The 24,486-nt window shown below is 49.4% G+C and overlaps 1 protein-coding gene across 2 annotated transcripts in view; it reads left to right on the forward strand.

The window, feature by feature from the left end:
* Positions 1-7,769: 7,769 nt before the first annotated feature.
* Positions 7,770-24,486, forward strand: part of Rfx4 (regulatory factor X4) — a 138,650-nt gene continuing 121,933 nt past the window's right edge. For both annotated transcript variants that reach the window (XM_021174600.2, XM_021174601.3), the window contains exon 1: positions 7,770-7,853. In XM_021174600.2, coding sequence (XP_021030259.1) covers positions 7,781-7,853 — 73 coding nt within the window. In that variant the 5' untranslated portion in view covers positions 7,770-7,780. The remainder of the gene's footprint in view (positions 7,854-24,486) is intronic.

Raw genomic sequence — 24,486 nt, forward strand, 5'->3', positions numbered from 1 at the left:
TGCCCCACAGGTTCCATGGTCAAGAACTCCCCGGGGAACCCCAAGCACTCCAGGTGATAGCCACTCTCCTCCCTGGATCCTCACTGTCAATGGATGCACCCGGCAGAGCTCCCTTTTGACCATGCACCCTGGCATTTTGTCCAAAGGGCCAGTGAGGCTTCTAGAAAAAGACTCAGTCATTGATCTCTCACTTGGAACCCACGGGGTTTTTTCATCCACCGCCAGAGAGGGAAAGCTGTGTGCCTGGGGCTGGTGGCCGAGGGCTTCTGGGCACAAGATAAATAGTTGTGTGAGAGAGATTGTTCCCTAGACACAACCCGGGTTGGAACTCAGCAGCAGTTTGAGCAAGAAGGGGCAATTATACACAGAGGCCCGGTAGGGCCTGAGGAGAGCAACGGGGGAGAAACGTTCGTTACCACCATTTCACAGATGAGGAAGCTGAGGCCCAAAAAAGATGAAGGAATCTGCAGAGCCAGGATTCGAACCCTTCTGCCCGGCACTCCGCGCTGCCCCTTCCCTGCATCTCGTGACCTTAACTCGGCACGTGCTAGTCCCTTGCCCCTCTCCCACCATTGTCCCATTCGGCGCGGCTCGGGGGGCTACCCGGAGGCCCGAGGTGGGCAGGCCTGGGGTCGCAAGAAGCGCACCCGGCTCGGCGGGAGGGACTCGGGCGATCCGCCCCTGCGCCGCTGGCGCTGCCTCTGTCCATGGTCAAAGCAGCGGGGTAATCCGCCTTTCTCTTCCGCCCGCCGAGCCCATTCATATTCTAATCACAGCGCGGCCGGCCCGCGAGCGGCCACTTTCCCGGGGCCACGGGAGCCCCCCCTCCACCCCCACTTTCCACTTGCGATCCACAGGCCCCGGCCCCCTCCCCCTCCCACACTTTCAACTGCGCCGGGGAGGGGTCCCTGGGAAAGCCTCATCCCCAGCTCTGACGCCGGGGCTTCTCACCAACTCCGTTGCTGGCTGTGGGGGACCGAGAGGGTGGCGGAGGGGGGAGCTGGGGGACATGGGAAGAGGGAGGGGCCCGGACGCAGACAGACTGACATACAGGGTTATGGGAAGAGGCGCGGGGGTGGTGGGGGGTGAGGGTCCCAGAGACCCAGGGAGAACGCAGAACTAGGGAGAGACAAAGAGACTGGCTGCCAAGGGAGAAACGGAGAGCGAGACAGCGAGGCACGCCGACCTGGAGAGACCCGTGGGGCGAGAGACAAGGGGTACAAAAGTTCTGGTTGACGCAAGCCAGCCTCTCACCCCCTTGCAGCCAAGCGGCCTTCTTGTCCCTCAGACTGGCTATGGGAACCTAAGGCTTCACTTTCCCCTTCCTCAAACTCTACTCCCACGCACGTCCGCGGATCTGCGTGGAAGAAACTCAAGACATACCCCCCTCTGCACTGCTCCCTGGCCCCTACTCAAAATCTAACTCAAGGCGAAAACGGGACGTGTCTCGAGGGGAGAGAAAAAAGGAGTCGGGCCCACTCGTGGCCGCACAGGAGACTCCTAGGACCCGGGTACCTCTGCATCCCCCTTCATGGCTGCACCGCGCGGGGCCCGGGCGCGGGAGGACTGAAGAGGGGGGCAGATCTAAGCCAATTTTGATTTCGTCTATAATGAGTGCCGGGCTAAGGCTGGAGAAGGCCTCTGGAACTTTAAATAAGAAAAACGTTGCTAATGCTATAATAGAAGGGGGAAGTCGGAGGGCTGGGATTGCGTCGCTCTGAGCCCCCCTTTTCGGAGGCGGCTTTTCTTATTCAAAACAGGCCCACAATGGGCTTCACAGTGCGCCTCGCCACGGCCCCATCTGACGAGCGGCCATTCATCAGGCCCGCTGGCCTATCAATGACATTGCTCCCATCGGGGCTCCTATAAAATGATGTTTTTTCCCATGAAACATCCGCAAACATTTTGACGGGTTTGGCTTTGCCCGACTGGATTACTGAGTGTCCCCTCGCTCGCTCGCTCTCTCCTTCAGCTCTAGTTTCCTTCCTTCCCTCGCTTCTTCGCCTCTTTTCTTTCCACTAGTTCTTTCTTTTCCCCTTTTATCCTTTTGCCCCCTCACCCACCGTCTCCCCCCCCTCTCTCTTGCTATCCCTTCCTTCCTTATTTCTTCCCTCCCTTCCTCCCTGGGCATCTCTAGCACAGGGGATCCCCAAATATCAGGACTTTTGGGGGGCGTCTGTGCTGTCCATGGGAAGAGCATGCATTGTGGGTTACTGGAGGAACCCGACATGGATTCCACAGGTTAGTCCTGGTGGGACTTGGGGGGGGGGGTCATTGGAGGGGGGGAGGAAGGAGAAGGGACAGGGCGGGGGGTCACATCAGAAAGAGTTGCAGAAAGTTCAGGCGGGGCAACCTGACAGTGGGATCCCAGGAGAGGAGGAGAGCGTGCAGAAGTTTTCAGTCCAGCGCTAAGTGTGTAAGTGGATGCATGGAAGTGTGTGTGAGTGTAAATGCGTGTGTGCGCGTGCGCGCACTCTGAGGCGCGCGCTTTCACTTGGACATAAAGTTGCATAAAGATGCTCGCTGGCTCGCGGCGAGCTCGAGGTGTTTATGCTACTTGCAAGAGCTTTGCGAGCCAGCCGCCCCGCCCGGGCCCCGCGGCGGCCCTGGCTTTGGGCAGGGTAGTGGTATGCTTAGGATCTGGGGTGAGGGCCCCCGAACGCTCCAAAGGCGGGGGAGGGCGACGGCGTACCGCGTCTCACCGCGCACTGGAGGCTCTTGCTTCTGGAATCTCGCTACAGGGAGGGAGTGGCGGCGGCGAACCCGGTGGTCCTGGGGCTTTAGTAGCTTTGGGCTAGAAGAGATGGGCCCCCAGGACTGTAGCCTCCGGGCCTCGAAGACGCGACTCACTAGCCTCTCCACAGCGAGGCTGTAACCTTGCAAAGGGTCGCGGGGGGTGTGTGTGGGGGGTGGGAGCAGAATGCAGAACGTAAGAGGCCTGGCACTGAGTTTTGTGAACCGGCCTGCAGTTTGAGGGCTGTGTGGTGGACATCAGGCACTAGGGTCGCCAGGGTTCACAACATAGACGGGAAGACAAGGAATCTCTTACAACGAAAATGCCCAGCATCTTCTCTAGGCGATCCGTTGGTCAACTTCTACGCCTAGCATCTTTGGAGACCCGCCGCACTTCAAATTTTGTTATTATTTTTTTTTTCCTATGTCCTTTCCATGTAGTGGTTCTCAAAAAAGCTTTACTTTCTCCGTTAGGTTCAGTCTCTCCACCAAGCCACTCCAAACCCTGCTGGGCCGCAGCTTTGGAATTTTGAGGGGTGGTAGGACGACAGCCTGGGCATAGGCAGCAGCTTGACTGAAACCTGAGAGAATGTGAGGGCATTGCAGCTGAGCAACAAGTGCCTGCTGGCCTCAGCTGTGCCCTGACACACATTAACTTACTTGCAAATAACACCACAGTCAGCTCTGCCCCTACTCCACCCACCCCTAGGGCAGGTCGTAAAAAGATTAAGCTATCTAGATATCTTCCCAGGCGTTGTTCTTCTGAACTGGGAGGAAGGTTCCAGGCCTCTCTTGGCCTACATTGCAGACCTGGTGGCTGAGACCGCTGGCCCAGGGGTATCTGCGGCATTCCAGGGTACTTTTTTTTTCTGTCTCCGGTACAGTTAAGCTCTCACGCTTTCCTGGGTGTCAGTGAGCTCCCCGAGCATAGCTGAAGTCCGAGCTTCTAAAGTCGGGTTAGTTAGCGGGTGAGCACCTGCGGAGGCTAGAAGCGGTCTTCTCTGGAGAGCGGCACCCGGCTTAGGCCCAGTTGGGGTCTGTCTTCTGCACACGCTAGCAGTCCTGGTTCTGGAGAAGGAAGAGCCTTTGCTTCGATATTCTTTTAACTCAAGGAAAACCTCCTAAGAGCCACGGCTCAAAAAGTGAATGGATTTAACCAGATTAAGCCCATTTGTACAGAATTAGCGGTCGAGTATTTTCAAGGGGTCTGTACACGGTGTCGGGGGCCTTCCTCATATCCCAAAGCTAGCATGGCCTAGATGAGATATTACTTGATCCCTCCACAAGGACTAGAGTCCTTTGGGTGTTTGGTGAGGGGAGTCTTAGAATTGTGGGCACTTTGGAGGTTTACCAGGTGGTTGGGTGAACACGGACCACTTCCATCCCAACTGTGAACACCCCAAATGAGTTATGAAACTCCAGCGCTCCTCTCTCATACTAGGATCGCTAGGATAGATAATATATCTATCCTCTCCTCTCTCATCTCTAGGATAGATATATATCTCTCCTAGATCACACTCCTGACCTCAAAATCAAAAGTTTTGGTTAATGGCACCAATTGAGAAGTCACTCCAGGCGCTCCAGGTGACATTTCACATGCAAAACTCCGGACAAGCGAAGTGCCTAGGTCCGATCCTGGAGCCCCCCTTCCAGAGAATTAATCCAATTAGTCTTTCTTCTGGGTTTCTCTTGTTATGTAAAAGGTTCATTCCCCCCTCCCCGAGCCTGCAGAGCCCAGCGCTCCACTGGGCAGTTCGATTCTATTCCCTTGGCGTAAGGTTGCGCTCCAGTAGAAACGCGAAATCAGTGATTTCATTCTTAACCGGCTCAAACAACAGGCTCACAGCAGTCGCTGGAGCGAAGTCCAGAGAGCATCCATGTTCAGAGGGACCGGCAAGTCGAAGCAACAGTCTCTGTCTCTTAAAGAAAAAAATCCCCGCAAAGTGCCTCCGGCATGGGAGAACGGTTTTGCTGGGGCCGGTGCTCTAGTGGCCTGCTTTGGGCCCACTTCAGCGTGACCTGCGGAAACTCACCCCTTTGTTCCGCGCATCGAGCTGGTAATATATTCCAAAATACACTACAAGTGTGGTGCCAAGACAATGGCCCAGTCGGGGGAGGCCCCGGAGCCGGCGCGCGCCTCCTGGGTCCTCGGCTCTCTGGTTTCTCAACACGACAAAGCAAAGCCCCTCGAAGATAGGCACTCTGGCGACTTCGCCAAGCTCCGCCGGGCTGCAAAGGCAGCGGGTGCGCTCAGGATCCATCAACGTGCGGGTCCTCCGGGACTAAGTTTAACAGTCGGGCAACAACACGCACGACCCATCCTGCCCCAAAGTGGGTGCTCAGACCCGTTTGGCAGTCACTATCTACGAGGGCCGCTGGCGGTGGCTACTAGTTTGTGTTTGTACGATTATAATTCTGTTTCCTTTACTCGGAGCAGCACTGTTCAGGCGCTCCTTAATCGGTTTCGAGAATGAGCAAGGAAAAGTGCATAGAATTTTTGATTACCAGGAAGTTGTGTAAAATTAGGCTGAGACAGCTTGATCGACTACGCTTCAGAGGGCCGTTTCTTGTTATACGGGATAGCTCCTTAGAAGGGTGCATTGTGGCGCTCCAACTGGAAGTTTCTAACTCTATCCCAGTTTTCACCCCCACCCCCAATCCCATCTCCAGAGCTCACAGCTGGGGCATCAAAGATTCTCCAATCGGATCTGAACGCCGGAGGCCCACTGGTAAGAGGACACACCGCTCTGCAGGCAGGGTGACCTGGCATTAGGTCCAGCCTAGTTTTATGGGCCCTAAGGTGAGACATCCTGGGGCCTTAGGTTTCTGCCCACGGGGTAGAGAGCACCCAGAGGAAACAGGCCTGGGACCTCCTGTCTCTTCCCCAAGGCTGGGTAAGTAGAAACAGCCTCCCCCTGCAGCCCTGGAAGCTAGTCTGTGGATTAGAGCAGGAAACAGCAAGGAATCAGAGCCTTTATCCAACGCTGAACTAGCCTCACTCTGATTTTGTGTGTGTGTGTATGGGGGGGGGGCAGAGAGGTGGACATGCGTGGTACTACTCTTGCCACCTGCTAGCATCTGAGCTTGGCAGCAGGGTCAAGCGAGTGTCGCGTGGTCCCCGGGTTCCAGAGACCTGCGATTGCCGTCTTGGGCCACGCGGTCCCAGTACACAGGCCTGACTCCACCAGGCTGCGGGCTCGCGACTCCACAAGGCGGGCCCCGGATAGCGCACTTTTCCCAGTGCAGTACCCAGACACCCGGAAAAGTTAGCACGGGCTGCTCCGCGGCTCCGGCCTGAGATCTGAACAGCCGCCGCCCCCACCCCACCCCCTATCCCCAGCGCGTCGCCATGGAGACTGCTGGAAGTTGGTGGTGGAAAACAGACCCGGCGCAAAGCAAAATATTATGAGTGCAGTTGGGGTGACTTCAGGGGGGGCGGGGGACCTGAGGGCATGAGCGGGAGCCAGAGGCGGACAACAAAGGACCGAGAGTAAGGAGGGAGAGGAGTTTGTTTCGGGCCTCCCCGGCGCTGTGTGAGTGCTGGACCGTCCTGCTTCCCAGAGCGGCCGAGATCTCTAATTTCTCTCCAGCAGCTACACCTTTTCTGAGCCGGCTTGTGCACTGTTGCTCCCACCCTGCCTCTCCGGGTTCTCTTCCAGCGTCCCTCCTGGTCCTGAGTGAGACGCCAGCTGGACAGTAATATCTGCCTCTCCAAGTGCCACAGGCTACCCAGAGTGAAAGGTTCTGGCTTTTCTTCCCCATGACCCGTGGGTCGCCCAAGAGGAATTTTTCTCATCCCTCTCCTCAAATGGGATCTGAAAAAGCGGCGGGTTAGGTGCCGGGCCAGACATCTCGCCCGTGGAGAGGGTATCCTGTCTGACAGCCTTCATGGGCTCAGCTACTTGTAACTCAACTTTAAGTCAGGCAAGCCCTTCCCAGACGCTGTGCCTCTACTGGGAAAAGACGGGCAGACAGGTTAGGCTGAGATTTTCCAACAAGTTAGACTGAGCCCTCCTCCGGCTTTGGCTCTACTATGGAGTCCACGAAGCAATATGTGAGACTGTTTTGTGAGCAATGTCCGAACTCTGTTACACCGTGACTATCTCCCCAAACCAGTAATATACTAAAACACCTGAAGGTCACTTGGGAATTTAATTGTCAAGAGCCTTGAATAACTTTAAAAAAAAAAGATCCTTAATTTCCTTTCTCAATGTTAGTCTAAGGTGAATTCTCCCTCCCTCCCCCAATACCCTGCCTCTGAAAAAGGATTTACAAAAGGTTACTAGATTTTTAGGGGAGCAGTATTCAATGTCAACAGAGGCTTCTAGATGTTGAAGGCAGCCCCAGAGGCCCCGGCATATGCTGGTGAGTGACACACAAGTCAGTGTTCTGAAATGCACCATCAAAGGACAACCACCTTATAATTCTCGCATCTCACAATCCCATGACATGCTGGGCAAAAGAGCCCTTCCCATTTGTTTGAGACTGTTGACTCATTCATAAGTATGGAGTAGATATTTTTAAAACGTCTGTATTTGAGTCTGGCACACATGTGTAATTCCAGCACTCCGGAGGCATAGTCAATAGGATAGTCTTGAGTTTGAGGCCAGCCTGGGCTAAATAGCAAATATTCAACCACCCAGGGATGCTATCAAGACACTGTCTCAAAAAAGAAAAAAAAAAAAAAAGGAAGAAAGAAAGAAAGAAAGAAAGAAAATGGCTGTCTGTATTCTAGCTGATATTGTCCTGCACAACGGCATACCTGTGTCCAGTGTCTGATGACAGCATGTGACACCTGCCAGGTTCCTTTGTCTGTGGTGTAGCTTCAGGGACATAAGTCCTCACAAGTTCTGAATGAGGGAGGCAGGGACGAAGCAGGGTGGTTCTTTTCTGTTCCCAATGCTGGACGGCTGTGGTTCTAGGATAAGCTAATGTGTTTGCCAGGCTGTCACTGACAAAGGTGAGGTCCAAGTGATGACATCACAAACCAGAATTCTGGGAAGGCAGAGCTTCAGTTCCCCAGGCCCCTGACTACTGCCCGCCCTACATGTTCTACCGGTCTCTTGGCACCCACTTCGGCTGCCCCTCTAGGGGTCCCGAAACACTTCAGGACGGAAAAGGTGGGGGAACTCTCTGCTGCTGCTCACAGGCTTCCCCCTCTCCTTGGAGACCTGCAGTTTGGTGAGGGTTTCTTTGAGCAAGAGAGTAAACTCAAAGACTGGGTTATTGGGAGGTATAAGGTAGAAGTAAAGAAGCCCTTTGGGTTTCGTTCTGTCTCACTCAGTGGGGTGTCAGACCTGGGGACCTCAAAGCCACTGACCCAGCTGTCAAGGATTTCTGAGTGTAAGTTTCAAGAGCAAATGTGAATGCGTTGAGACTGGCAAGCCCTTCAAGGTGCTCTAAAGGTCCCCTTAGAACTCAGAGGCAAGGATGATATATACCAGATGGCAATGGTCTCAACCCCATAACAGGGGGCACCATTATCCATTTAAACCTTGCTCTGCATAGTCCCCCTGTGGGAAGAAGCAAGGTTTGACCTTGCCTGAGGTGAGGTTATTGCTGTTGGTAGCAGTAGTAGGGAAAGTTCCTCCTTCTGCTAGCCCGCCATCTTGGTCAGCCTCCTGTGTAGTTTTACACCAGAACGACAGGATAGGATCTGGCCTTTAGGTGGATCTGATGCCCTTTTGGTGGGAGAAGAGTGGGTGTATGAGCATGAAGAATTATGGTCTGCTCTGTAGAAGTGTGCGTTCTGCATGGAAGAGGAGTTTAGATAACAGCAATGGCTGCACGATGGTGGTTGGACATTGACCTCAAACATAAGACAATCTTAAATTCACTCATTAGTTCACTCAAGAAGATTAATTCACGTCTATACCCTTCCTATGACCTAAAAAGGGTCACTTTTGGGTTGGGCTGTGATTTTATCCTTGCCTTCCTCACTCTCTAAAGGAAGTGGGGGGAAAAACAACAACAACAAACCCATCATTGTAGAGGCAACAGCTGCTGCCGGGAATTCAGGTCCTGAGATGGGGATGGTTAGAGAGGTGCTCTGGAACCCTGCCGAGAGCCCGGACACCCTGCTGAGAGCCCCGACACCCTGCTGAGAGCCCCCCCCAACTTTTCTGGTTCTGGTTCTTGGAATTGAGCCAGCCCTGCACCCCTGTTCCCTGCATCTCTGCATCTCCATTTTCCTCTACAGTCTCCTCCTGCTTTCAGACCACACTTGTTTAAAGACTAAATCACTTTATTCTTGGCCTCCTGGAGGTAGTAAGTCTAGTCTTTCAAAGCGCTTTCATCACATGAAGGAGAGGTTGTGTTCTTTTGCCCTTCCTGCACTATTTGTGTGCGTCACCGAGCATGTGTGTGTGTGTATGGTGTGTGTGAGTGTGTAAGTGTATATACCCGTAAAAGGGAGGCCCGGGAGGGTCTCAGGTGTCTTGGTCTGTCACTCGCTTACTTCCTGAAGACAGCATCTCTCACTGAATTACCATCTAGGCTAGCAACTCACAAGTTCTGCAGCCCTCCTTGTCTCTACCTCATACATCAATAGGGTAACAAGCTCAAGGGTGGCCACAACTGTCTTTTCTTTTTTTTTTAAGTATAGAATAAAGTTTATTAAGAGCATGGGGAGAGGAGTTAAGAGGATAGTAGAGGGGGAGAGAGAGAGAGAGAGAGAGAGAGAGAGAGAGAGAGAGAGAGAGAGAGAGAGAGAGAGAGGAGGAGAGACTGGCCATGAGTGCATGGAGAGAGGGAGGAAAGGATGGGGAGAGAAGGGGAAAGGGAAGCAGGGAAAGGGCAGGAGAGCAAGAGAGGAGCAAGAGTGAGCCACAGCTGTCTTTTAACATAAACTTTGGAGATTTGAACTTAGGTCCTGTACTTAAACTGTAAGCATTCTTACCTTCTGAGCCATCTCCCCACCTCTACACACAGAGAGATCATAAAAAGCAGAAAGAGTGAAATGAAGCCATTTGCTTTCACTTGAATTGCCCCAAATGTAGGCAACTGGAATGCATTAGCCTGTGCTAGTAAATTAGGTATTTGCATCATGTGGATGCCTGGTGCCTGGGCATCCAGAAGATTGATGTCAGATCCCTGAAACCGGACTTACAGGCAGTTGTGAGCCACTGTATGGGTGCAGGGAATTGAACCCGAGTCCTCTGTGAGAGCAGCCAGTGCTCTTAACTGATGAGCCATTTCTCCAAACACAAGAGTAGGAATTCTTTAAGCTGTGTGTCTGGGCTCTAATTCTGTGGTTACTTAATCCTCAATAAAACCCAAAAGTATAATCTGCCTGTGTATACAACCAATAATTATTGAGCCGAGACTCTAGGGACATTGGTTTGTGTTGTGATTGTTTTAATTTAAAGAGACAAGGACGTAGTGAGTGTTTTTGGTCCTGTTGTCTAACCACCCAGTTGTGCTAAGGGTCCGGCATTGTTTAGATGTAGCCAGAGACTGCTGAATACAGCAGACATTTACTTAATATGCAGAGAATTAGCACTTTATAAACCCCAAGACCATCACATGGGAAGAATGCAGCATCAGTCCATGCAAGTGGCTGGATCTTTGAGCTGACTTTAGGTGAGGTCATTCAAATGGGGAATAATCAGTAACTACTAATTAAATCTCCAAGCCAGCATCTCATCTTGACAACAAATGCATCTTGTTGAGAAAATTATGTCAACGAATTTGTTTCCAGTCTTGCGGATGCTTCTGTAAAATCATTGTGTGTCACATTAAGAAAAGAAAGTTTGTCTTTGGATGCTACATTTGTAGAACTTAATAATGACTTTTTGGACTTCCATGTTATCAGGACGATTAGTTCATGCACTCAGCATATCCATAGGTAATGTGCTGAATCTAAATATTCACGAGGAAGCCGAGTTCCTTTTGGAGTACTTAGGATTTCATATTATTTTCAGAATTGGACACATGTTATGAATTCAAACTTAACTAATGATGGAATTGAGTGCTTAAACATTTCCCCAGGTTTACCTCGTAGTGTTCAGTTCTGCAGGCAATAGTCTAGGCCAGTGGGCCCTCAATATGATCCCCTTGTGGGTCAAACAACCCTTTGACAGAGGTCACCTAAGACCATCAGAAAACATAGATATTTATACTACAATTTATAACAGTAGCAAAATCACAGTCATGAAGTAGCAATACAATGATTTTATGGTTGGGGTTCCCATAACACGAGGAGCTCTATTAAAGGCTTGCAGCATTAGGAAGACTGAAAACCACTAGTCTAGGCTGAAAGAAAAATTAGAGTGTTTACATAAAGTCCTTTGTTTCACAAAAAATTAGATTATTTCATGTTTTCCTTAGGTGATGAGTAAGTATGTGGGCTAAAATTTCTATTTCTAAGAGTTTGGTCTCCTTACTTGTTGACTCTTGTCAAAATACAAAATTCAAAAAACAATTTTTCCACGAGGCATGATTTGGCATCTGGCTGGGAAGGTTCAGGGACTTTGTAAGGAAGGACTTGGGTGGGCTTGGAGTCCTCAGTTAAAACACCAAAGCCTGGAGAATTGCAAGGATGTTTCTAGAGGGCCGAGTGGCTGCTGTGTGAGAGGCTCTTCTTGCTCCTGAACTTGCAACACCTAGGGTGGAATTTGTGAAATTGCTTGTTGTTTGGGTAGAGAGCATTTCTACAAATGCCAGGCTTTTAGATTAAAGAAGAAGAAAAGAAGAGGAGGAGGAGAACGAGGAGAAAAGGAAGGAAGGAAGGAAGGAAGGAAGGAAGGAAGGAAGGAAGGAAGGAAGGAAGGAAAGAAGGAAGGAAGGAAGGAAAAGCTTTCCTCTAAGCAAGGTTCCATTTGAAAGTCTGAAAACATTGCTGTGAATGAAGAACGGTTGTTCTTCATCATTGAGCTCATTTAGGTCCCAGGCTTTGGGGTTTTCTTGTCCCTGGATGCCCCACAGCACAGGTGAGGGATGCTGTGCATGAGGAGAGCTCCAGCTGTGTGCACCCAGGAAGCTCGGGCAGCATGTGCTACGTTTGCCGGGGAGAGCTGAGACCAGGCAGGACCATTGGGGGTCTGAGATCTATTCAAAGTTCCTGGTACTGAGATTTCTAAGAAGAAAAGATAGCTCTGTGTAAGGAGGGACATATAAAAGGAAGAAGGGAGAAGGAAACAGAGGGGAGAGAAGCAGGGAAGGAGAGAGGGTGAGAGGCAAGAAGGCGACTAGTTTGAAGCCAGCTTGGCAACTGATTGCAAGGTGACTATTTTCAAAATGGTTAGTTTCCTCTTATTTGGGTGAGCCTCTTTTTCAAATTGCATGGTGTGTCAAATTTTTTTTTTCCCAACACTATGCTAAGTACTTATGCACGGTACCTCACTTAGGGATCATATGGAACGCATGGTATTATTTATCCCCATTTCACAGATGTGGAAGCTGAGAATCAGAGGATTTAGGTAGCACACTTAATCTTAACTACCACTATCCAGACAGCATCTGAACACAGTTTCCCTGATGCCGAAGCCGGGCTCCCTCCTTCACCTACTAAAACGTATAAATGGAAGGAAGACACTGATGTGCACATCCTTGCTCACATCCCTCAAGTCTTCTCAAGTCCCCGTGGGAGAAAGTAGCCCAAGCTGCAGTTCTCGGGGGGGGGGGTACACTGTCATGGATACGGTGACCGGGAACAAGCAGCTGGCTGAGGTGCCACTCACACGTGGCCCTTCCTTCAGGGACAACTTTGTATTCAGAGGACCTTGCATCTCAGATCATCCCTAGAGCATCTGAGTCTAAGTCAGCACTTAACTGCTGGATCGGGAGCTGCCAGAAGTTGCCCTGGTGAATTTGACATCTCACATACACCATTCCAAGCATCACCCTTCTTCACGTTAGTCAAGCTTTCACGTGGCAACGAGGTTCAGTCTGAAAACCTTGCCGTTAAAATACGTATGAAGTGTGCAATCACGGAACAGGCATGGTTGGCTCTGCACGCCTTAGAGTGGTGACACCTGGTTTCATGTGCAGAGACTGGGCGGGACTGCTCAAGTACCCATTTCCCAGGAGATTGTCAGAAAAACTGAAGAAGCACACAAAGGACCCTCATAGGACGTGGCACACTGTAATAACGGACAAACAGGGTCTCCCACCTTTTCCTGGTAGTCTTGTGATGATTTCCAAGACACGCCCTCACCCCACCCCCAGGGCTGTACAGAAGCAAGCAGAAGTTTTAGAATCTATTTTTGTTGTTATTGTTGTTCTGTTTTGTTTTCCTACTGTGCTGGGTCTTTTGTGATGCTACCTCACCCTTCTGTGCCCTAGCACAAGCTCTCATTCCCATTTGACGCTGGGCAAAACTCAGGTTCAAAGGGCTTCATTTATACAACTGACTTACGTGGCAAGTTAGTGCCCAAATGTTGTGACGTCGATGTCACAAATGAAAGATTTGTTGATTGTGTGTGTGAGTATGTGAATGAGTGTGAGTGTGTGTGTATATGAGGGTGTATATGAGTGAGTGTATGAGAGTGTGAGTGTATGTGAGTGTGAGAGTGTGTGAGTGTGTGTGTGTGTGTGTGAGTGTGTGTGCCTGTATGACTTTATGTTTACCACTCACATGCAAGATCTTGCAGAGACCAGAAGAGGGGTTAGATATCTTGTAGCTGCAATCACAGGCTGTTGTAGTCTGTCTATGTGTGTGCTGGGTACTGAAGTCTGGGGTTTTGGGGAGCAGGCAGTGTTTCATTTGATCAGGCTACCTGCATACCCGTTAAAACACCTGTCAGCAGGGAGAGGGGCTGCTGGTTTCCCAGCAACAGAGTCCCATGGTCGTCCTCCTGTCCCCTGACCCTCCAGCCGCACACTGGTCTGAAGAGAAGTTACTTGCCTTGTGGGTGTTGACTGAAGCATCATCTCTTGTTCTGCCTGCCTTCTCCAGGGCTCATTGCTGCCTGTGCTGAGCACAGGGAGGGCCAGCGGGTCTAGCACACAGTCAGAGCCAACAGGCATCTACTTGACACAGATGTCTGCCCTCAGTACCTTAAGGTCAGGGCATTTCCGCTTTCATTCTGAGAGGCTTCACTTGAGTCCTCATGGAATCAATTCCCAGACACATAAACAACAGATGAACCCTTACTTTCTTGAGCACCTACTATGTGTAGACTTTAAACAGGTATTTTTAAAAACAGTTTTTTTTTTGTTTTTGTTTTAAAAAACAAAAACAAAAAACAGGCTCTTCCCTTGTCTTACCCCAGCCCTTCCTTCCTTTCTCACCACACCTGTCCTGGTGCAGCTACCCTGTGGACTTCTTATGGTAGAGGGTAGCGAAGAATGATCTAGCGCACGGAATTGTCCACTTAAAACATTATGAGGGCTTTTTACTTTCAGTTTTATTTGGGAGGGGTAGGTAACGACTGCACAGTGGTTGAGAGTAAACTATAGATGACATCCTGTCTTAACATCAAAAGGTGGGACATGCCTGAATGACTAGTGTGGCTGGCTTCCTACACAGGTCTGTGAAGTCTCAGTTTGCCTTAAAGCTTCTTACTACTGGAAGTGGCCAGTGTAGATAGTACCTGTTGCAGAAACCCTACTCCACAATTCCTCTTCCTGCAAGTCCCCCTGCTAAGGTGGTGCTTAGGCAGCACCGGATGGAGATGCCCTCAGGTGCTTTGCCTGTCTCCCACTCTATTTAAAAGCACTGAAAGTTTCCCAACCAGCTACTGAGCAAAAGCCAGACTCCTTAGCCTGCCCTGGTTCCAGAGCCAGGCTTGGATGTGTGCAGGCCCCACAGCATCCTAGAGTGCCTGTGGGCAAGCACAGTACTTATGTGCAGAATGGGTGCCCGAATGAGTCTGAGCAGTGGCTGCCAAGGTGTCTGTTAGTTTTTTAAACCACATTTTAGTGTGTGTGTGTGTGTGTGTGTGTGTGTGTGTGTGTGTGTGTGTGTGTATGCGCACAGACATATGTGTGTTTGGACGTGTGTCAAGTTCAGACGTATCAAGGTCAGGGGACAACTTTCCTTTTCTTTGTTTTCTCTTACTGAAAATAGATTCTTTTCTCATATAATATATCCTAATTACTGTTTCTTCTCCCTCTGTTCCTCCCCCCCCCCCACATCCAGATCCACTCCCTTTCTGTCTCTCATTAGAAAAGAACAGGCTTCTGAGAGATAATAATAAAATATAATAAGTGAAAACAAAAACTATTGCATCGAAGTTGGACCATACAAACCAACAGAAAGAAAAGAGCCCAAGTGAAGGCACACGCGTCAGAGACTCACTTGATCCCACACTCAGGGATCCCGTAGAAAATAACCTGAAGGCCATACTATATACACAGAGGACCCGGTGCAGACCTGTGCAGGCCCTCTGCTTGCTGCTGCAGTCTCTGTGGGCTCACATGAGTGTGTTCATGTTGACTTAGAGGGCATGTTTCCGTGGTGTCCTCCATCCCTCTGGATCTTATACTTTATCTGCTTCCTCTTGTGGGGACCCCTGAGCTCTAAGGTCAGGGATTTGATGGAGACATCCCATTTAAGGACTGAGTGTTTCAAGGTCTCTCATTATCTGCATGATGTCTGGCTGTGGGTCTCTGTATTTCTTACCAAGTGCTGCAGGAGGAGGCTTCTCTGAGGATGACTGAGCCCAGCACAGCTGACCTATGATTATAGCAGAATGTCATTAGGAATAATTTTATTATTATTATTTTTAAGACTAGTACTATTTGATTTTACCCTAGGTCCCCAGGCTATCCAGTCTTTGGTTGTCGGTCACAAGTGCAGTGTTGGGTATGGGTTCTGTCTTGTGGCATGGGCCTTAAGTGAGATCAGATCTTGCTTGGTTACTCCCACAAGTTTGTGTCTCCACTGCACTATCATATCTTGCAGGACAGACTGTAGACCAATGGTTTTGTGGCTTGGTCAATGCTCAGGGTTCTCTTTTGGTAGCATGCAAAGTACCTTCCCATATCAGAGATGCTAGAGTGTGGGGTGAAGGCTCCATGCAGGCACCGGCTTGGCTATTCCGTGTTCACTGAACTGTATAGGTGTTGTCTTCAGCGATGGGGCTTTGCCATCACCCTGGGGAAAGCAATCTATTTTATAGCCAACAGCTTAGATTATTTGAGGATTCACATGGAACCCCTTTAGCCAACAACTCAATTAGGTGTAACCCAATCCCAGTACTGGAAGCTTTAGTGACAGGAATTGGCCAGTTAGGACTCTGCCTCCTCCACTTTTTGGTGATTTCATTTAGATCACCTTTACATGTCCATATATTTTAGGAGGTTTCTAGTACTATGTTAGATTTTCAAACTTTCCTTCAAATGCCCCTTAGTTAGTTCTAGCTGTATCTGCCTGGATTCCCCCACTCTTAACCCTCTTTCTTCCCCCTACTTAGTCCCCCATTTCAGACCTGCCAATCCGTTCATAATAATCTATTCTATTTCCGTTGCTTTCTGCACTCTGTCCCTTCTAGTCCCTTCCTTACTCTGTACCTACTCTCTGTGGTTCTAGAACTGTCGCTGGGTCATCACTGTCTTCAGAGCTAATAGCCACGTAATAGGCGAATACATACCGTATCTGTCTTTCTGAATCTATGATACCTTACTCAAGATGATGTTTTCTAATCTCATCCATGTGCCTGCAAATTTCACGATGTTATTTTATTTGACAGCTGAGTATCACGTTACTGTGTAAGTGTACCACATTTTCTTTATCCATTCTTCCATGGAGGGACATCTAGGTTGTTTCCCATTTCTGACTATTACGAACAGAGCAGCAAAGAACATGGCTGAGCAGGTGTTTCTGTTGTAGTATGAAGCATCCTTTGGGTATATGACACAAGATGTGTCTTGAGGTAGATCAGTTCCCACACTCTTGAGAAACTGCCACTTTGACTTCTACAGTGGCTGGACACGTTCACATTCCCCCAGCAATGGACAAGTGTTCCCCTCACTCCACATCAGAGGACAAGGTTCAAGAGTTCTTTCTGCCGTGAGTCTTGGAGATTGGATGGAGGTCCTCTATCCTTGCCTATCTATCTCCATGGCCCAGCCTGTCAATTTCTTGAGTATGTTATTCTTCTGCCTGCTTCAGGGACTTTGCACACTTTGTTCCTTTTGCGAGGGACCCATCCTTTCTTCCCTCTTTGCCGTGTTCACACCTGTCAACTCCTTAGCTCTCACTTTAATATCACTTCCTCTAAGATTCCCAACTCCCAAAATAAGCCAGGTTCTTTTCTTCCCCCGTGGCACATCTTATTGTGTGATTATACACAACTGAGCTAAAAACTCCAGCTTTCCACGAAGATAGTGGGTCTACTCTATGGCTGGTGCCAGGCACATGATACTTTATAAAGAGCTGGCAGGAAAATGATGGGATGGATGAATGTAAGTTCCTTCATAGACTCCCCTTTGTGGAACCCCTGTATGGTTCGAGTCATCTGCAGACGGCTGCAGAGCGCGCTTAGACGGCTCCTTAGAACATTGGGATAAATGTGAAGTTCTACGCTGGGCAGCTCAGTCCCTAGGTGCTCCAGCTCTTTCTTCCTCTCCTCCATCTTCCTCATCACAATGGCCTCCCAGGTCCTCCTCACTCTCCAAGCCCACTCCTGCCTTGGGCCTTTACCCTCCAATCTCACCTTCTCAGACCAGCAGTTAAGCATCCCTGCTACTAAACAGTATCCCCAGACCCCTGTTATCTCATTCTGTGCCTCTAAGTCACCACTCTTACGACTCTGAAGTCCTCTTGTTTGTCTGTTTGGGTCTGCCACCGCTGTAGGACACAGGTCCTCTGAGCCAGGACCTTCTTGGTCTTGTTCATCACTAGATCTTTAGCCTAGTGCAGAGCAGGCACCCCATCCATATTTGGTGAACATGGGAAGAGAAATAAAGGCAAACAAGGGGGTGGTGCTGTCTTTGTGGTTCAGCCCTTTCCTGGATGGAACCCAGGGGCCCCTGGGCTAGGGCCTGTAGGGTTGCCATGGTAACCACTGACTGACCTGAGGAGCCCTTTGGAGAGGCAGGCCACAGCTGCTGCCTTCTAGGGTCCAGATTCTGTGTATCCCCACCAATGTGGAGTCAGGAAAGAGAGAAGAGGGACTGGGAGAGAATGATCCAGAGCAAAGCATGGCCTGGTGCTGGAGGTTATGGACAGAGATGGCCATGGCAACGCCATTCCACTGGTAATGACCTGGGCTCTGGGGAAGGGAACCTCAACACAAGTCCTCCTTGGCAGCCATCCATGGGGCATATCAACCCTTTCATGTAGCATGGTTTGTTTTTTTTTTTTTACAGTTGTGGGTTCCTAAAAATAAGCCCTGGCACAGTGTCCTGAAAGATGGCTTAGACAGAGAGGACGAATAACACCTTCTATTAAAAACCTGGTGACACTTCTGTCAGGCAGCCTTTTCTCGGGTGTTGCATAAGACATTCCTGTTGGCACCAGAGCTCTGTTTCATATGATGCTCCCCAGGAAGCCTAGCTGCTTTGAGCTGCCTGCACAGTTCCCAGGCTGGGGAGCCAGGCCTTTGCAAGCTGCTCCCAAGGCATTCTCACACCCCTGGCCTCCCAAGTCTTTGGGCCACAGGTTGGCGAACTCTTCACCTTTTCCCGGAATCCACTTGGCCTTTCTCTACCCCATGTCCTTGTCTCTAACTGCAGCTCTTGTGCCTAACATACTACACTTTCCTTTTCTGTCTGACTGGTGGGGAATCCTTGAAGCATCAGCCAGACTCAGCCAGGCCGAGATGGATCTGTCTTCCTTCCCAAGGCCACAGGCTCTCTTTGGATGCCTTGCTTCCTTGCTGTGTGCCCTGGATCGGGATGCCGGCTTTGGAGTTAGACCTGACTCAACTCAGGCACCAGCCGTCTGAGTTACTCTACCTGGATTTGCCCTGTCTGTCTTAGTTTCTGTCCAGCAAGTCAGAGCTAGTGGGCTGTCTGCCTTGGTTTCTCTGACGAGAACAGAGGAGGCGTGTAACCCAAGGTAACTGAACTGGCATGAGGTGAACACTCAGTCACTGCTACAGTTCATAGCCCCCCACCCCCACGCTGACTTTCTGGCTTCATCTCTCCAGAAAGCTCCTGGGTTCTAAGAGACAGTGCCTTTCCAGTTTCCTATGCCTCATGAGGCCAAAATGGGTCCAGCACTTTGCCATTGCTATTTTAGGGCATCTTTGGAAAACCCTGGTAGGCAGGGATTTAGGAACCTGGGACCCACCCTCAAGACCTCATAGCTATGAGTGGTAGCACCGGTACTTGGTACTTGAACTCAGGTGTTCTGACTCTAAATCTCACAGTCCACCAAGACCATGTCTGCCTTCTCTCCCACCTTGTCCTGCCTGTAACGCCCTCATGACGTCATGTCAGGCATCTGGACCTTAAGGGGAACATGATGCTGCCTAACTTCTGATTCTTCAAAGGGCTTGCTCCCTCCCTTTCGTCTTTGCCTAAATTCTTCATCTTCCAAGGCCTTTCTGATGGAGGCTCTCCCTGTCTGTGATTCCAGCAACTGGTGTTTTGTTTTGTTTTGTTTTGTTTTCATTAGTCATCTCTGCCAACTGGTTTCCTAACTATTCATAGCTCTTGGGGACAAGATATTGAATGAAGCAAATAAGGCTGAGGAAACTAAATTCTAGAAAACAAATCTGTAGGTCTTGAGATCCTAGGCCCCAGGGCTCTGGAGGAATGGCTTCTGTTAGAAGTATAAGAAAGGCACATGGCAGTAATTGTAAAATGAATACATAAAATGCTCCATCTCAGGTCCCCAAGAACGTGTCTCCAAGCTTTCACGAGGCTTTGGCTTTTAAGATTCATTTTAATCAGTGCCCTACCTTCCACCCCTCAAGTTATGAATGTATTTGTCAAGCAGAATTCTAAGCTCCAGGTGCCTGGGCCATGGTGTCTCCTGGATGGGGCAACTTCCTATTTCTTCTACCACCTCCTAGGAAATCAGTCCTCTGTATGGTTCTGCTCAGTTTCATCCTATGAAATGGAGACAAGTTGTGGAAATCAGGGTTTCTCAGTCTTTGAACCAAAGTGAAGAGGCATGAAGGTCTGCCTGTAAGTAAAGCTGGTTAAGGTCCTGAGGAGTAAGACTCACGGGCAGGCAGAGTCTCATCCTGCTTCGGGCGGCTGGGAGCCCAGCTGTGTGGTACGGCCCAGGAGGCTGAGCTCACAGTCATCCTCATATCCTTTGCGACATTTGCCACAAGCTTGACTCTTTCACTACAGGAAGTCATCAAGTGTGAGTGGTGAGCTCCTTCTGCACTGGAAGAGTGCCAGTGTGGCCGGGCTGGTCACAGCTGGCCGCGCTTTGTAACTTCCACCTCAAGTTCCCATATCTATAAATAGAGCTATCAAGTCATGGCGAGAACACTGTTTTAAGGTTTAATTTAGACCAATATATGACAATGCGTTCTTGGGGGATACTTGCCACATGGTAGGAACTTCTTATTGCTGGGGTAGTGGAGAGCTGGCGGGAGAACATATCCAATATGGTTTATTTAGTGTGTGCAACATCTCTGGGGCCAGGCATAGTGGACAGCTGGGTTCAAGATGGAAAATGGGAGTTGGGAATGGTGGTACATTCCTGAAATCCAGTGTATAGGAGGCAGAAGAATTGAAATGTAGAGGCCAGCCTGAGCTACATCCTGAGACCTTGTCCAAAACAAACAAGCAAAGAGGTGGGGAGGAGGCTGGAGAGGTGAGCAGTTAAGAGCACTAATTGCTCTTGCAGAAAACCTAGGTTTGGTTCCTGACACATGCATGGTGGTTCACAGCCATCAGTAACTCCACTTTCATGGGATCTGACTCCAGAGGGCAATAGACACATGTACATACATGCACACATGTGCAGGCAAAGAAGTCATTCATGTCAAATAAATCTAAAGATTTTTTTTTTTTTAAAAAAGAACAGAAATTATAGACTCCTACCCTCAAGAGTTCTGGAGATAGCATCTCTCTAGTACAGCTTCTTACATCAAAAAGGTGTGTGTGTGGGGGGGGGAGGGTGTGTGTACATGCATACACACACACATACACACAAAAGCACAACATTTTGCTTATCCTAAGTTGAGAAGAAGTCTTTGTTGTGCTGTGCTTTTCCTAGCCTTGATGATGAGGAAGATTAGAGAATCCTGCAGCTGTGTGGACAGGTGTGCAGCTGCAGGGCCAGGTCTACTTATAAGTCACACATTCTTTGAAATCTCATGGCAGTAATGTAGCATGTATTGAGGTGAGCCTGGGCGCTGTATGCTTGGTTCTAGTGGAGAGTCAAAAGAGAGACCCAAATAAACTCCACTCCTGAGGTGTTTGAGCTGCCAACTGAAGAGCCCGCCACACGTGACAAAGGCTGACAAAGAAACAGGCAAGAGTATTTAGCAAAAATTATAATGTGTAGGTAGAGTTTTATTGAAAGTTCTGACACAAATCAGGTTTTGCTTGAGGTCGTAGCGCTGACACTGTCTGGGAGCCGTGTGGGAGGCAGGAGAAGGAGGCTCAGCTCCCACTTGGAGAATTGAGGTTATGAACCTTGGGGTGCTGGTCCTGACCTCTACCAGCTGGGTGACTTTGACCAATCATCTACTCTCTCTAAGTTTTAGCTTTCTTACCTCAAAATGTATTTCTGCTCCCCACCGCCCCTTCCCTTCTCTCTTGAGGTGGAATATGGATGTGTTTGCCAGAGGTTCTCCACCTTAATTTTTTGTTTTATTTTATTTTTGGTTTTTCAAGTTAGGGTTTCTCTATGTAACCCTGGCTGTCCTGGAACTGACTCTGTAGACCAGGCTGCCATTGAATTCAGAGATCTGCCTGACCCTCACTACCAAGTGCTGGGATTACAGGTATATGCCACCACGTTGATATGGTATCTCTCCTAAGCCTAGAGTTTGCCTATTTGGCAAGATTGGCTGGCCAGTGAGCCCCAGGGCTCTTCCTTTTTGTCCCCCCAGCACTGGAATGATAATCTGTCACACCCAACTTCTTACGTGGGTGTTAGGGATCTGAACGCAGGGCCTCATGCTTTCTCGGAAAGGCACTTCACCTATTGAACTGATTCTCCAGCCCTAACACGTGCCCCTTAACAACTCCTAGTTCATAGAGTTCTTGTGATGAGCCGTATGCCAATTTGAACACTGTGGAACACATAAGTGTTCAACATGGGTTAGCCTTTGTTACTGAATTGCATACACTACAAAGGTAGATGAGTTATAGAGCCTCATTAAAATTCAGTATAGACGTCATTCTGATTGAGAATGGCAAACCCTACACAGCCCCATCCCAACCTCACCTGCAAAGTTTCTGGAAGCATGGGTACTCTAAGTAGTCACACCACTGTCTGGGCCCTTCCAGTTGACTCTGTTTGACAGATGGCCACAAGGACATTGACCGACAAGAAGATGTTTAGAATATTGGATAGCAACAAAGCAGGAGAAATTTCTTCCAAAAAATCGCTGAAACAACTGGGGGCCTTGGACCAGAGAAATAGAGACATGATAATTGTGTTCCCATCTCCGCCTGGTGTCAGAGACTGGACTCATTTGGGTGTTCCCTAGGACAGCGGAGAGCAGCCTGGCTGCACAAACAGTGTATCTTGGGGTCAGAGGGAGCCATGGGTGTGCGACAGTAGGCAGAAAAAAATACTCTCCGTCACATCTTGCTTCTCTTCCCCTCATGGCCCTTTTTACTGGCCTCTGTCCTTGGGCCGGGCTTTTTCTGTCTCCAGTGCTGGGACTGAGCCACAGAAGGCAGGAACAGGGGAGGAGCATGACTTGGGACATGACAGTCAGAGGTTGTGCCATTCTGGCCTGACTCGGGACATGGTGGTCAGGAGCTGTGCCATTCTGGCCCACCGGGTGTAGAGAATAAGCTCCTCCTCTCTGGAATGTTGCCAAGTTTTCCAGAACACCCGTCCTCTTTGTGCAGAGGGTTTTCATGGCTGAACCAGGCCTTACCAAGGTTAACGGGACTGGCATGGGTGTAGTCCAGTAAGGGACAGGAAGAATCTGTTCCTAGTCTCCTGGAAAGAAGGGTGTGTGTGTGTGTGTGTGACTGAATATTCATGCGGGTGGGTGCACGTGCGCATGTGTGTATGCATTCCTGCAGAGACAAGAGGACATTTTCAAGTGCCACCCCTCAGGCACTGTCCACTTCATTTTTGAGACAGCCTCACTGTCTTAAATGACACATGGTAGATGAGGTTGGCGGGTCAGCAAGCACCAGAGATACGTCTTTTCTGCCCCACCAGTGCCAACATTATAAGCATACACCACCTAGCTGAACTCAGGGCCTACCGCTTGGCTTACTGAACCATCTTCCCAGCTCCAGACAGTGCTCATGGTGATGTGGTTTGATGGAGACAGATGCCGTCATGATCAGCCATGGATGCAGCCAGGGACCCGTGTCAAGGCAGGAAGGGATGAGGAAATCACAGTAGCAACATTCTGGAGAACCCTGGAAGGGTTCTGGAGACCCATTTGCTTTGGGCTACGATGTGATAGCAGACAGACACCCACCTTGCACATCCCAGCTTTGAAATGTTACAAGCCTCTGCCTTCCCCACTGTGTCTTTGAGCTTTGTGGTCCCTGGGATTGCTCAGAAGTACCCGATTTCCATATCCTCTCAACAAGCTGGCCTTTGTTCCTTTTCTTGGATCTCTTCCCCCTACTTGTTTATAATTTTGGAAGCAGCTTTTTAAAAGAACAGTTCGTTGGGACATCACTTCGAACAGATCCAGCACTTCTCCAGGCTGTTTGCTCTCACTTGGTTCCTACTTGGGGAAACATGCTTACCTGCCTGGCTGCTTTATCCAGCCCGTACATAACCTAAGGTACTCACTGAAGACTTTTCCTCAGCTTTTGGAAATAGAAGGATTCCTTCCCATCGCCGAGCCTCCCTCTAGGTCACAGCTGCTTTCTAGGAAAAGCGGAGATTAAAATCCTCCCTTCTGAGGGTAGTTTCAGGAATGGTGCGAGATAATCTAGAAAGGACCTAGCTTAATAAGATAGGAGATCCCAGGCCCCCATATTGTGAGAGCAATGAGAACCAGGTGTGGCAGTGTGAGCCTGCAACCCTAGCATGACATGTCAAGGCAGGAGGGTCACCAACGTAGGTGACATAGTGACTTCAAAGACAAAATGTCTACATTTTGAGATGATCTGAACTGAAAGGAAGGTGAAGAAAGCAGCCATGTTTAAACTGCATGGCTATGAATGTGGTCAGTCCTAGCCTAGGGCCACATATGCAATCCCAGGAATTGCAACATTATATAAAATCACAGTGTAAAGAATACAGAACTTGTTGGGGCAATTGTTTAGGGAGTCAAGGCTCAAAAGCAGCCAGTGGCACATATAATAATAATAATAATAATAATAATAATAATAATAATAATAATAAAACCAATAGCCCAGCTTGACTGTTAAGAAGTCTGCAAACACAAAGGTCTGAAGATTGGTTTTGGAAGCAGGGATCAGAATGGTGACACACTGTGAATCTGTCAAGTCCTAGAAGTGGGTCATGCAGGCAGAAGTGACTCTCTTTGAGAATCCCGAGTAGTAGGTGGGTGTTTGAGGCAGGAACATTTGCACATTCTTTTGGACTCTGTTCAGAAGTTTGCAGTCTTCTTACTTCATCTGATTGTTGTTACAGAAGAAATGGAGTCCAAAGAAAGACCAACCTGGCCCCACACTCAACCCCGTCCCTCTGGTATCACTTACAGTGGACTATGTTGTGTCCAAAGGAGGCAAGGGGTTGCATGTAGCTGATGTTGTTGAATGATAGGATGAATAGTGGGT

Source organism: Mus caroli, unplaced genomic scaffold (assembly GCF_978045245.1).
Source record: "Mus caroli unplaced genomic scaffold, Mus_caroli_1 scaffold_9, whole genome shotgun sequence".
NCBI lineage: Eukaryota > Metazoa > Chordata > Mammalia > Rodentia > Muridae > Mus > Mus caroli.